Below are 13,673 nucleotides of genomic sequence, written 5' to 3' on the forward strand. Positions count from 1 at the left end.
GACTTTTTTTAACGATTTAATTACGGTAAACCCGTTCCGAATTCATCTTCTTCGCGGCCGGCCTAGATTGCACTATTTACTAGTTTATCCAAAACTGAAACGATGCCACTGTAAAAGACTATGGTTTATAAATATAAAATATTGTAAATACTGCACATCTACGCCTATTACCTATTATTATTTTATTCTACGAATTTAAATACCGCGTCGTCCGCCGCCGATGATGACTGATCGGTTGGTACCGGCCGTTCAGTGTGTTGGACACACTGCGCTCCATGTTGGGTGAGGGCCGGGTGGCGGTACCGGCGACCCGGGCCGACGGCTGACGACGGAGACGTCGCTAAGGGATTTCTATTCTCTTATTATTATTTTTTCTTTTTGTGTTGATTTCTTCACGGGAAAGCCGAAAGAGCCACCAATCCAACCTCAGCAGCTCATCGCTATCTTTTCACTTACAGATTATTTTTTCACTTTTCGCGCCCGTCGCACCAGCAAGCACAACGAACCGTGTCCACTCATCGGTTTTCAAGTCCAACGTCAAGATATTCACGCTTGCTCTGCGAATACAACAAATCGCCGCAATCCAAAATTATTATACTCCATAGTTCTCACTGATTCTCGCATAGTCATCGCTCCACGCGCGTAAGACACCTCAGTTTGTTGTAGTCTGCGTCGCCGTAGTCGTCTCAAAAATTTCCCCTGTTTTTCGATTGGTTTGGCGCACGTTTACGATCGCACGCCGCCGTCGGTTCCGTTTGAAAAAAACCGTAAGTACCTATGTAGTTTCCGTCGTTGTCGTTGTTATTATTATTATTATTATTATTGTTGTTATTGTTGCATTTTTGGCATCGTCGTCCGGTGGGCACATGTGCGCCGCGGACCTTACGTCCGCGGCCGCCGTCTGTCGACGACCGCATGTTGATCGTCGCTTACAGTTCCTACTTGCCGACAGGTGAAACAGCTTTTTCAATTTTTTGTTCAATCACCGCCGCCTCCTCCCTGCTCCATCCCGTGCTTAAGAACGTCTTTTTGAGTTCGCCGGGTTCAAACCAATCCGGCCGGAAGACTTTGCAGCTCACTCAGTGTTGTTACTCTAAACAGTTTCTCAATGTTCTGTACATCACATGAATTGTCATTGTTGATTTAGCGTCACTCAGACCTTATCATACGCATTAATCCATTTATCTATCACTTTTCATATTAGTTTTAGGCATGCTCAAAATCTGGCACTAACAACATTTTGCTCTCCCAAACCTGCAACGATCGCTATCATTATCATATTTTTGTTACTATACCTATTTGCGGTCTGATTTCTAAAAAAATGTTTGTATTATTGGTAAACACTAAACCCACATTAATTTCTGAATTTACTTTTAAATGTTCGAATCAATTTGAATGACAACACATTAATGATTCATAGTGCATACCATTGTTAAAATACTATTAAATATATTTAATGATATACTTATGCCTAATTTTATATATTAATATCAAAACCATTTATAATGAAATCAATATCCCAGTACCTAAATAGGTATTTAGTAATTTTCATGAACTACATTTTATTAATTACATAGTATTATAACATTATAGTTATTATTGTTGTGATATTTTATATAAAATACTCATTATGAATAGCCTTTAGAAAGGCAAATATTCAATGGATATTTCAGTGACCACAAACTATTTGTTATACCTTGGCTGTGGCTATCAATAAATATCCATAGATAATACTCTAATAATAAATATAAAACTGTTTAGTTTAATAGTGCATGATGTTCAAATAATTCTTGAATTTTTTTTGGAATTAATTTAATATTATTTATCCGCAATGGCTTTACATTCGGAATTTTACTAGCCATATAATTTCAGAAGTACAATTTTTAAATCAAGTTAATTAGGAATTAGTTTGTTAAAATCTCTGTTACAAATTCATTAGGTTATTTCAGTTATTTATGCATCTATTTAACTACCAACGACCATCTTTATTCTTTATAATACAAGTCTACAAAAGCAGAATATAAACTATAGGTATAGTATAATAAATATCTCTGTTAACTAAGATCCGGATTTTTTTTATGCCTTAGTCTTAACTGTTTTAGAAGTGGTTAAGAGGATGTCAGTTCACTACCTATTTGTTTTCTAAGGGGGTTTCTTACCCATAAGCAGTGTTCGGATTATATAAGTATTTTTTTTATCTAAATAAAAATGAAAGATAGAGATAAATACTTTTTTATCTAGGTATAAAAAAGATACAATTTTTTTTTTAATGGGTTTTAAATTTAGGTATATTTTAGTTGGGCACTAGGAACATAATAATAATAATGATATAAATAAAAATAATTACATTATTTATAAACCATAAACTTGGTTTGAGAATCTGTATAAATATTTAAAATGCGTTTGTACAATTTCGCGGTTTTTATCAATAAAACATGTATCTAGATGAATTTATTTAGATTAGTAAAAAAATTATCCAATATGGCCGTTTAGATACCTTGTAACTATTTATCTAGATAAATGAAAACTGAAAAATACAGATACCTAATGTTCTTAAGTAAGTTTGATAATAGGTCAAATCATTCCAATAGGTACTAAAGTCTAAAGCTAATAACACATGGTTGGTTTGCAGAACGCACATTTTCTATGTGCACATAGGTCAAAGAGAGAAAATAAATCCTCTGAAGTTATTCTTGATATGAGGCTGGATTCAAAATATTTACTACCATTAAAACATATTTTCTTAATAAATAAATTATATTTTATGCATTTATTTGTATAGCATAAAACACACAGAATAAGTATGACTGTGGCTTGGCGTGGCGCGTTGGCTTCTACCAGTCGCGGGATGCGACTGGGAGTAAGTAACGGCCACAACTACTAGCTCTCGGATGGGTGACCACCTGGGAATATAATAGTTAAAAACCTTGCCACACATACACGTGTTTGCTACATACCGTAACAATCGTAAAAACAAACTACCGTACCTACCTTACCCATAATCCCTACCACATTTCGAAACCCCTACAACAGCTAATGGCCTTAGTCGCCGGGCTTAAGTTCAATAATAATAAAAAAAAAAATAAGTATAACTGCGTTTCTTTTATTAAAAGATATTAATGGTTAGATCACTTCAGTAGGTTGTGTGGTAGGTAGTAGAAAAAGACTAGTTTTGGTTTCTGTACAATGGTATTCTCTAGGTAGACAAAGTATAAAATAAAATCATCGGCTATCATTGTGGCAGGGTCTCGAGGTACTGGGGCCCAACCCGTTAAAAAACAACAAATAAAAAGTAAATTTATCAAAATACAAAAATTACAGTATTACATTTTATAATAAAATGCATTTTATTTTTTAAGAGTTTTTTGCTATATTTAATACCTTTTATACAATATTATATTATAATATAAGCAAAAATATTACTCAAATATTATAATTTATCATTTTTTTTTTAATATAATAGACTCATAACAAAATACAACAAGTAAGTGTTGATACTTCATAAGAAAAAATAATTATAACCCTTAATGGTTACAATTGTAACCTGACCGGGTTGGGTTTTAAAAAAAAAAAGTTTTTTTAACTTTTTATTATGGCAGTAGGTATCATAATAACATTTTATGAAATATGTATGTCTGTAAGTCTTATACTTTGTTTGTTGTGAGAATGTCTTTGCGAACAAACTAAAACACGTACAACCACCCATATTCCCATTCCTCAGCAATAGTTGTATGTGCAGGTAACCACATTCTCTCTAAGAACGGAGTGTAAATATACTAGGTAGCAATGTAGTATAAAAGTGCTGTAGGTGATTTCAATTTTTAATACTTCAAGAATCACTATAATTCAAATAGGTACCAAGTATCATGTTTAATAATTGTAATTAATATAATTTAACAGTAGTCTTCTTCGTAGTAGTAAATTATTTGTACATTTTAAAATGCACATAACTTGCTTTAAAATTGAAATATAAAAAAAAACTTCATTGCCTAGATAATATTCTTACTTCTAAATTTTCCAAAAGGTTAATTCACTCTAAAATTAAACAGAGTTATATGAATTATTCAGAACGTACAATTTCCTATGTTATGTGTTTGTAAGACGGAGACAAGGCATCCGGGTATGGCGTCCTCTTAAGTTCTACTGAGAATATACTTATTTTTCCTTTGATAATTGACTACTATTAATAATAAGCATACCAACTTATATAAATAATAAAATTAAAATGTTAAGTTATGTAAAAATGAGTGTGTTACGCATAAATGTCTTAATATTTTCAAAATACCTTACATCATACTTTTGAAATAGAAACTAAAAACGTGTCATTGCATATTGCTGGCCAGTTGATTATAATCCAGAGAATAAACGCTGACTGCTAAAGAAATATACTGCTTTACAATGCTCAGCAGCGACCGTTCCGAGGCCCCGTTTCCCCCCATTTTACAACATGATACATGCTTATATTATTACTATATAACATTGACAATTGACAGCCGAGATCGTGCAATATTGACATGTCAAATAGGTTGGGATGCATGAATTCAATCGCGATTTGGTCTGGACACGGGTTACTTCTCTGGTGGAACGGAGTATAGAAAAAAATAATAAAAAATATTTACTAAAATGTCTTACTTTATACAGGTTTAATTGACTAAAATGCGTGTGTTTAATGTTTTTATGTTTTTTGTTTTTTTTTTAGGTTTTTTGGTCAAGTTTTAATGCTCAACTACCTTTGAGTATCTAAATATCAATTGATAAAAATGGTTGCTGACAGTTGCCCAAACCCACAGAGTGTGGGACGTGAATTTGTCCGTCAATATTATACTATGTTGAATCAATCCCCTCATTACATGCATAGGTAATTATTTAAAAAAAATTCTTATTATTACTGAATATAGGTATATGGTTAGGTATTTTATAACAATGGTTAATTATGTACACTTTAAACACTAACTATTATTATAGTTTTATTATTTTATTATGGAAAAACATATTTGGAAATTAACTGAAATTTCAAATCCCTAAATAATTTTTTCAAATTATTCTCGTAAGATTTCAATTGTATAGGTACCTAACCTATATTAAATTGTTTTTGTGATTTAGTTCTGTACTTTTCCTTAATACCTATGCACTAGATATTAAATAATTATCTTAACGTGTTCACCGCTTTATAATTCCCAGTCAACTTTTAATTTTTCTTAATCTATAAATAGAATCATATTATATTTTACTATATTAATAATATGATACTGTTATATTTGTTTAGATTCTATAGTAGCGATTCATATTTTGTTCATGGAGGTTTGGAACCGTATAGCAGAGACATGACTCCCAGTATTGGCCAAAAAGATATCCATAAACGAGTTCAAGAATTGAATTTTCGCGACTGTCATGCTAAGATCTTACAAGTTGATTCCCAGAATACTCTTGGAAATGGTGTGGTTGTCCATGTCACTGGTGAATTATCTAACTGTGGGCAACCAATGCGTCGTTTTGCTCAAACATTTGTGTTGGCAGCTCAGTCCCCTAAGAAGTATTATGTTCATAATGACATTTTTCGCTATCAGGTATTTAACTATACAACTAAGCAATAAATATTGTGTTCCTTAATAAAAAATATTGTGATATGTTCTAGGATGTGATGTTCAATGAAGATGATGTGAATGATGAAGCAGATTCTGGACAATCAGATGGTGAAGAAAACGGGGAAGTTGAACAATCTCCTGTCACTCAACAACCTCAGCATCAAGTAAATTATTACAATACTACAACTCAAGGACAGACTTTAAATGGGGTTGCTTTGAATGTCATACCTACTTCGGTACCAGTACAGCAGTTGCTGCCTGAGCAAATTCCTGTACAAGTTCAACAACATATTGTAAGTTGGGAACATAACATTTTTTTTTTATTATTATTAAATTATACTCAACCTTTGTTCTTATAGCACAAATATATACATGAATTATTTTAGTAAGCAGTCATCCTTTAGTGACACTTGACTAGGGGCTGTTAAGATATCTATTTTTTTTTTAGATTGATGTGAAAGCTTTTGTAGAAGTGTGCAGCACTATACATAAGAACTTTACTTTTAATTAGCTTGATTATTTTAAAACTTTCCAACTTTCCTTCATTTGATATTTTTGTCTAGTCATTTTATAGTTTCATATTTATTTTTTCAACATTCTAAAAAATATTCAAAATAAAGTACTATTAAAAAAAAATAATACAAAATAATTTTTAAAGTTAATATTAAACCAGTATTTTCCGTTTAAATTAAATTTATAAAACCACATTTTGCAACAAAAAAAATTTAATTGATAAAATTAATCTTAAATTTAAAAAGTTACAGATTATATGAGTTGATAATTATTAAAATAATTCATACATTTTTATTTAGTTTATTTGTTTAGTAGACATTTAAAAATATTATAATAATATATGTATACAATTTATTCTAGCCAACTGTTACTGCTCCGGTACAAAATTCGGCTCCTACTGTACTACCTCCTGCTAATAATGTGTCTAGAACTCAACCTTCGTACAACCAAAACCAAATACTGGCGGAACAACCTAAAATTCAGCATCAAGATGAACCTACAAATCATAATGTGGATATAAAAGAAAATCAAGAACCTATTAAGAAGGATATACCGATTACTGAAGGTATAATATTTTATTCTAGATCTTAGTTAAAGTTAAAATTTATAAAGTCTAAATACTTAAATTTGTGTTTAGACTTTATGGTAGGATGATAAATTCTATATTCTATATCATTATTTATACGAGTAATAATATACTGATACCATATTAAGATATTAATATTTATTCAGGTATTTATTGGTTATCGCGAGTACCAACAATAGTTAAAATATTTAATATAATACTAATTATGATATAATTGAATTAAAAATAAAATAATATTTCATATAATTGATAAAATGTTGTGATGGTGTTGGTTAGTTTTTTGACGAAAGGATTATAGGGGCAACTAGGGACATTTTTCTGGAGGGGGGCTAAAATTGTATCAGCAGCACAAACCTTTGATAATTAATATTTTAAACTATAATATGATAAAACTGAGTGGCTAAGCCTAATTAATACCTAATTTTTCCTATGGAAAGGATCATCTGTTAGAAGATCTTAACGCCACTTAAACTCAACCAAATAGCTATCGAGATGCCGGCCAGATGTTCCCCTATGTTATTTGTCTTGTCATTTAGCTGATCCACAACCGTTATATTCTGTGTGTGAGCACTGAGCACCTGTTGTCGGAACTACAAAGTTGTGTGTGGTTAACTGTTAGGTAATTGAAACCAGCCTTTTCCAATTCTTCCGTTTTATAACCACGCTAACAATCAGAATATAATATGGTCATGCCTACCTTAATATTATTTTTGATGACATCTAATAGTATACATGCAGTCCTATCTTTAACCTCGAGGTTAGACATGCACATTACACTTACACATTTAGCAGTAAATTGAATTGTGAGAATGGTATATTCTGTTGAATATATTTTATTACGTGGGTCTTCTGCCTAAATGATAACCGAATTGTGATACCTGAAAATCTTTGGTATTCGTGATAAGCCGATAACTAATAAGTTATTCAATAGATATATTATTATTTACATAAAAATATTTTATTTTTTTTATTTATTTATAATTAGCTGACGCAATAATTAGAGTTGTTACATAAAATTAAAAGAAATTGTCTATGGTATAAAAGGTAGAATATTGTGTAAATTCGACTAAATTGTTAGTTTATTGCTCTATTCAAGAGTTCAAAATAATAATTTATCAAACAAATAATAATGATTGAAAGTCTATAAATCATGAATGTATGTAGTCATAAAAAAAGCTATTGTTGATAAACTATAATTTCCAGTTAACTATAAAATTACTTGTATACTTAAATATAAGTAGAATAAATCTCTCCATAATTTATTTATTTGATTTATTATTTGATGGTAACTTATTTTTATTAACCTTTTGATAATTTTAATTCTAAAATAAAAAATATGCTCTGACTTATATTATCATATATATATATATGAAAGAACTTGTCCTTTTTGATTCATCATCACCTAGCCCAGAATTGCTGAAGCTATTAGTATGATATTTGGTTAGTAGTTTCGTTTTATGATTTAGAGACCAACTAAGAAAGGATCTTACAAAATTTACACAATTACTTTTGAGATTGTCGATGGTAGATTGTTTATAAATTGTGGCATTTACATGGCCTCGATTAAAGAAACTATATCTTAAAGTAAATGTTTGTTTGTAGCTAATATACTTAAAAACTATGCAATGATTTTAACAAAAATCTCAGAGATTGTTTTTAGAGATATCAGAAAAGTAATTTAGAGAATAGTTAAAAATGTTAAAAATATACTAAGTGCTAAATCCAATCTGTGACTTGCGGTATTATTTCACAAAACAAGATACTATAACACCGATTTCCCTGTGAACTGAGATACATAAACCCTGAGAAACCCCTATATAGTGCTATATTGTACATTTGCTCATTTTTTGCCCAGGCTAAGTCTAGTTTTACAGCTAGTATTAAATAACTGTATAAAGTTATAAAATGTTTTATTAATTTTTAGCTGTTTCACCTGGAGATCAACCAAAACCATTATATGCACAGCTCTTTAAGTCAGGTGGACGATCAACAGAGACTCATACTGAAGCTGCTCCTCCACCAGTTTCTGTACAGACCCAAAATTACTCATCACCTTTACCTAAAGCAACTTCACCGGTATATTTTTTTGCTAATTATTTTTCATTTATATTTAATTCTTCACAATTAAATACATTCTCTCTCCAATTAGGTTCGAAATAATGATTATTCAAGCAATGCCTTTCCTAATAACCAGTATGAGCAGAGAGGCAATGTTAATAGAAATGTGAGAAACAACTATAATGGTAGAGGAGGTGGTGGAGTTGGTGGAAGAAATTTGAATGACAGACCTAGCAGAAATTCTTTTAACAATCGCGAAAATGGTTTGTATTTGTATTTTTAATTATTATTATGCATTTTAATTTTTTGTTAATTTTACAACGGATGTATTGTTGTTAGCTTTAATATTAGTAAATTGACTTAATGTAAAGGCAAGAATATTATCAAGAACAGCATTTTATAGGTTTTTATTGACATTTAAATTTTAAAGTGTATTTATTTATTCATTATAACTGACTTGAAGATCGGTAATAACAGTATTAAGATATTTCAAAAATTAAAGCCCAATAGTGCCCTAGATTATATTTTTACCTTTAAGTTTAATAGGCCAATTTGATAGTATGAAAACTAACATTACAATATTTTTTTTCTTCTAAATCCAAATTTGCTATGTTACGCGTTATGTATACGTTTTTAAGAAGGAGACAACATGTCACACTGATTCGGAATCTTTTTAACATTTGTACTGTTATTGTTAATTTTATATAGGATACAACAGTGGTCCTGGTAACGACCCGAGGATTAACAGAGGTAACCAATCAGGGTCTTACAATGGTATGTTCCAATCTGATGAACAACAATTGTTTATTGGAAAAATCCCTCCTGAGGTTCAAGAAAGTGACTTACGTGTATGTACATCTACTTAAATGTAATTCATTAATATCATGTTTTAATAATAATAATAATAATTTTAGAACTTATTCGAAAAGTTTGGTAATTTGTTGGATGTACGGATAATGAAGGGTGGCAGCAAAACTGGTGATCCGTCAATGAATGGCAACTTTGGTTTTGTCATTTTTGAAAGTATAGATACGGCACATAAAGTATTAAAGAGTCGAGTAAGTTTAAAGTTTATTAAGTATAAAAATAAATATAATTACATATAGGTATACTGTCCTCCTAAGTCAAAAGGCAGTAAGCGACAAAATTTGAAAAATTAGTTAGTTATATCAAAGTATTTATTATTTAAAGAAAATTTTTTTGATTCCTTAGAAAAAATACCGTTAAATGAAATAGATTTTATAATAAATGTAGTTAAACATATAAGTATTTACAAATATATGAATGCTACTAAGCAAAAAAAAGCAGTATCAAACACATGCTAAGCAAAAAGGCAGTAACTGACCACTGTACACGGTAATGTTGCTTAGTATTGGCTCAAATACGGTATTCTCGTTTAGTATTGATGATAATTTTCTAGCCGTATCACACAATATCGTAGTGTATCATGGATTATATTATAATAATTTATAAGCATACGCTGTTAACCACAGACTTAAAAGAATTAAATTAAATTAATTTTTACTTATTAAATTCAATGTTGTAACAATTTAACTACTACAAGCGTCTAGGAACAGCTATTAGGAGCTGATATTAACAGTTACACTCATATCTGTCATAAACGTCTTTCTATTTTATAACTCTCCATTGGCAAAACAAATTAACAATGGGAGCGCTATTGACGCCTATCGTACTGATTGTTAGGTGGGTTCCCCCTAACGTAGAATCGGGACTCAAGTCTGGAGATTGTTTTTATTTTCCCTACGTTTCGCATACATTTTGTCTTAAGTGATGTTTATTATTTAAATGTATTTGATAATATTAGTAGAAATTCTACTTGCCAACTTACACAGTTAGTTATAAAAGCGTATAAAGTTTCGATAGCAAAATTCATTTATTATAAAAAGTAAAATAACTAATATAAAGTTATATCTATACATTCCGAATTGAAAGGTACAAATTGTTTCTACCAGAGTGGGTATCATTAGCTTTTTTACCAATAGAGAAGTTTAACTTAGAAAATATAAAAAACATAGATATTTGTTGAAATAATAAGTAGTCTTTATTTAAAAAATCACCATATATAAAAAATAAATAAATTGTTAATTCACTTTTATAAATCCACATTAATATTAGATAACAGTAACAAATTATTCGAACAAAAAATTATGAAAAGTTAAGTACATTTGCCAAATAATTTGCTAAATAATAATAGGTATTATTCCTTTCCTGCTCTTATCCTTTTAGTATCAGTATTTTATTGAATGTAAGCGTATTTTTTTTGTTATATTCTATGTGGTAGGAATAAAATGGTGGCCTCTTACATAAACTTGAAATGCTTGTAGTTGTGACACTGTCTTAGACATTTTTTAATACTTAAATTATTTAATATTACTATATTATAACTTATTTTCTGAAGTTATATAGTGGATAATTTTGAAAAAGAATTAAATGATTAAAATATTATTTATATTTTTGTTTAGCCTATCATGCTTCCTGGTGAAAATGGCATCAAGTTGAATGTTGAAGAAAAGAAAAACAAGTCCAGAAGTTCAATGGTGAATTCAGATGGTGGCGGCGGAGGCGGTGGTGGTGGTGGTTTAGGTCGTGGTGGTATGCGTACGGGCAACAATCGTGGAGGATTCAATAGGAACCAGAATGATGGACCTAGAAACAACAACTTTAGGCGTCAAAATTAATAGAAATAATAATAATGAAAATTAAGTATATTTAAAAAAAAGAACTTCAATAAATACTCAAGATGACCAGAAAAATCCCTAATAAAGACGCTGTTCAGAATTTAAGAGAGACTACAATTTTATACTGTTTTATTTTCTAGGTAGCTTCAAATTGTATTTCCTCTGCATTTATGAATCTACTTCCTATTACTATGTATCCATTTTTATAGTGTTATACTTCAAAGTATTGACTTGTCCATAAAATATAAATCATATGTCATGTATTGAATCACAAACCTAGTCAAGTAAACTTTTTCAACATTGTTTTAAATATCTTTTTTCAGTTCACAAAATACTATAAGTATTGTTTTAATTTAAAATAAGTCATTTATTCTTCACCTAAATTAAAATCATAATTATTTGTTTTGTAAAAATACAATATATTTTAAAACAGAATGAATTAAAAAAAAAAAAAAAATTATACAAATTCAATTAATAACTTTTTTTAATCATTCTGTTTTATATATAAATACATAGATTAGGTTATTTTCTACCTAATCTAAACTATTTTCAACTATCTCCTTAATTTATTATTATTATTATTATATTTTTTTTTTTTGAAATAATGCTAAACCTTGTAATTTAGTTGTATATTTTATATGATGTACATAAGTGCTGAATTCCAGCAACAATGCTTAAGTACAATGCCCATTTATGTAATTTTGATAAGACTAAAAATAGGCTATCAGTTATTTAGTAGGGCTTCCTTGACAATAGGAATTACAATGAAGATTTTATGATGTCAGTATAATATATTATGATTTATACCACCGCCCTCCATTTTTTTTAAAAAATATTCCTATTCTTTTCTAATTTTTTTTTTTTGTGAAAAAATGTTCATTTTAAACGTAAAACAAATTTAATAAAAAAACAAGTATTTTTTACATCTAAAATTTTTTTTTCCTTTTGCTGTAAAGCAGACATTGTATGCTGTTTTACAATGATATTTATGAATTTTTTGTTTTATCGAATTGTGTTTTAAAAGAAAAACATTTATTTTTAAACCATGAGCTTTTAAAATATTAGAACTACATTTGTTACACAGTTTTATCATAAAGGCAACATTTTTTTAAATAATACACTACAGTGTTGTTACAGAACAATTCCTGGAATTGATTCATTTTTAGAGGACCAAATGAAGGAATAAATTCCATTCTTTTTTATAGGAATAGGAACATGAATCAATTCCTTATTTTTAGGAAATATATTATAATTCTTTTTTTTCTTCTTGGAGAACAAAACATTAGGGGAGAAAAATGTTGTTTACTTATCATGTTTTTATCTATAAAAAAAAATAATAGACTACCAATTTTTTATTCACATATGATGGTGTTCTGATTAGTGATAATGATAATAACTGATAACTCTTGAACTATGAGGAAGGAGGAAAAAAATAAGTTCCTTTTTCATAGGAACTAGGAATTGAATGAGTTCCTTTTAACATAACATTAAATGAACTAGGAACTGAATGAATTCCTATTTATACTAAAGGAACTAGGAATTGGATTCCCATATAAAAGAAGCATTAACAACACTGCAATCACATTAAGAAGCCAAATGGTCATCTGAATCATTTGTAAGTGAAGTATGAAAGATTTAAGATTGAATACTTTGAAGTAGTAAAGTTTTTATAAGAATTTGAGTATACTTAAGTACTTAACGCTAGGTCAGACATAAATAAAATGAACATTATGTTTCATGGGTTAAAATACATCTTGTGGTAAACATAGTCACATCTTGGAAGTTGTAAATATATTGGGATACCTATAATTATACACAGTATATTCGGAAATAAGATACAAAACAAAATTGTGATATACAGTGTAACTATTTTTTTTTTTTAATGATTATAATTCAGCTATTGATCATGGCTGACACAGTGAACTACAATTTCGATCAATATATTAGTCCGTAGATGGCGTAGATTGGTTTGTATAATATTTTATTTAAACAGGATTTAGAATATCTTTATTAAGAGGACTACCCGACTACACCCGCATATGTTTTCTCCGTTTTACAAAATAATGTTAAACAACCAAATTTTCACACTAGAAAGAGGAGGGCATGACTGTGCAACGTTGTTTTTATTTTTTCGGTATCGTTCTTATTTAAAAGTTCATTATTTTTATTTTTTTCAAACTTTAATAACTACTTTAAGTTCTGATATCGAAAAAAATTAAAACTACGTTGCAC

At 29.3% G+C, this 13,673-nt stretch overlaps 1 protein-coding gene across 1 annotated transcript; it reads left to right on the plus strand.

The window, feature by feature from the left end:
• Window positions 1-367: 367 nt before the first annotated feature.
• LOC132946602 (ras GTPase-activating protein-binding protein 1) lies at window positions 368-12,373 on the plus strand. Its single transcript, XM_061016649.1, has 10 exons — window positions 368-767; window positions 4,700-4,858; window positions 5,267-5,567; window positions 5,636-5,878; window positions 6,459-6,663; window positions 8,609-8,760; window positions 8,834-9,005; window positions 9,451-9,590; window positions 9,657-9,800; window positions 11,226-12,373. The coding sequence occupies exons 2-10, from the start codon at window positions 4,761-4,763 to the stop codon at window positions 11,439-11,441; spliced, it is 1,671 nt and encodes a 556-aa protein (XP_060872632.1). The 5' UTR covers window positions 368-767; window positions 4,700-4,760; the 3' UTR covers window positions 11,442-12,373.
• Window positions 12,374-13,673: the final 1,300 nt, after the last annotated feature.

This window comes from Metopolophium dirhodum, chromosome 6 (assembly GCF_019925205.1).
Source record: "Metopolophium dirhodum isolate CAU chromosome 6, ASM1992520v1, whole genome shotgun sequence".
NCBI classification, from domain to species: domain Eukaryota; kingdom Metazoa; phylum Arthropoda; class Insecta; order Hemiptera; family Aphididae; genus Metopolophium; species Metopolophium dirhodum.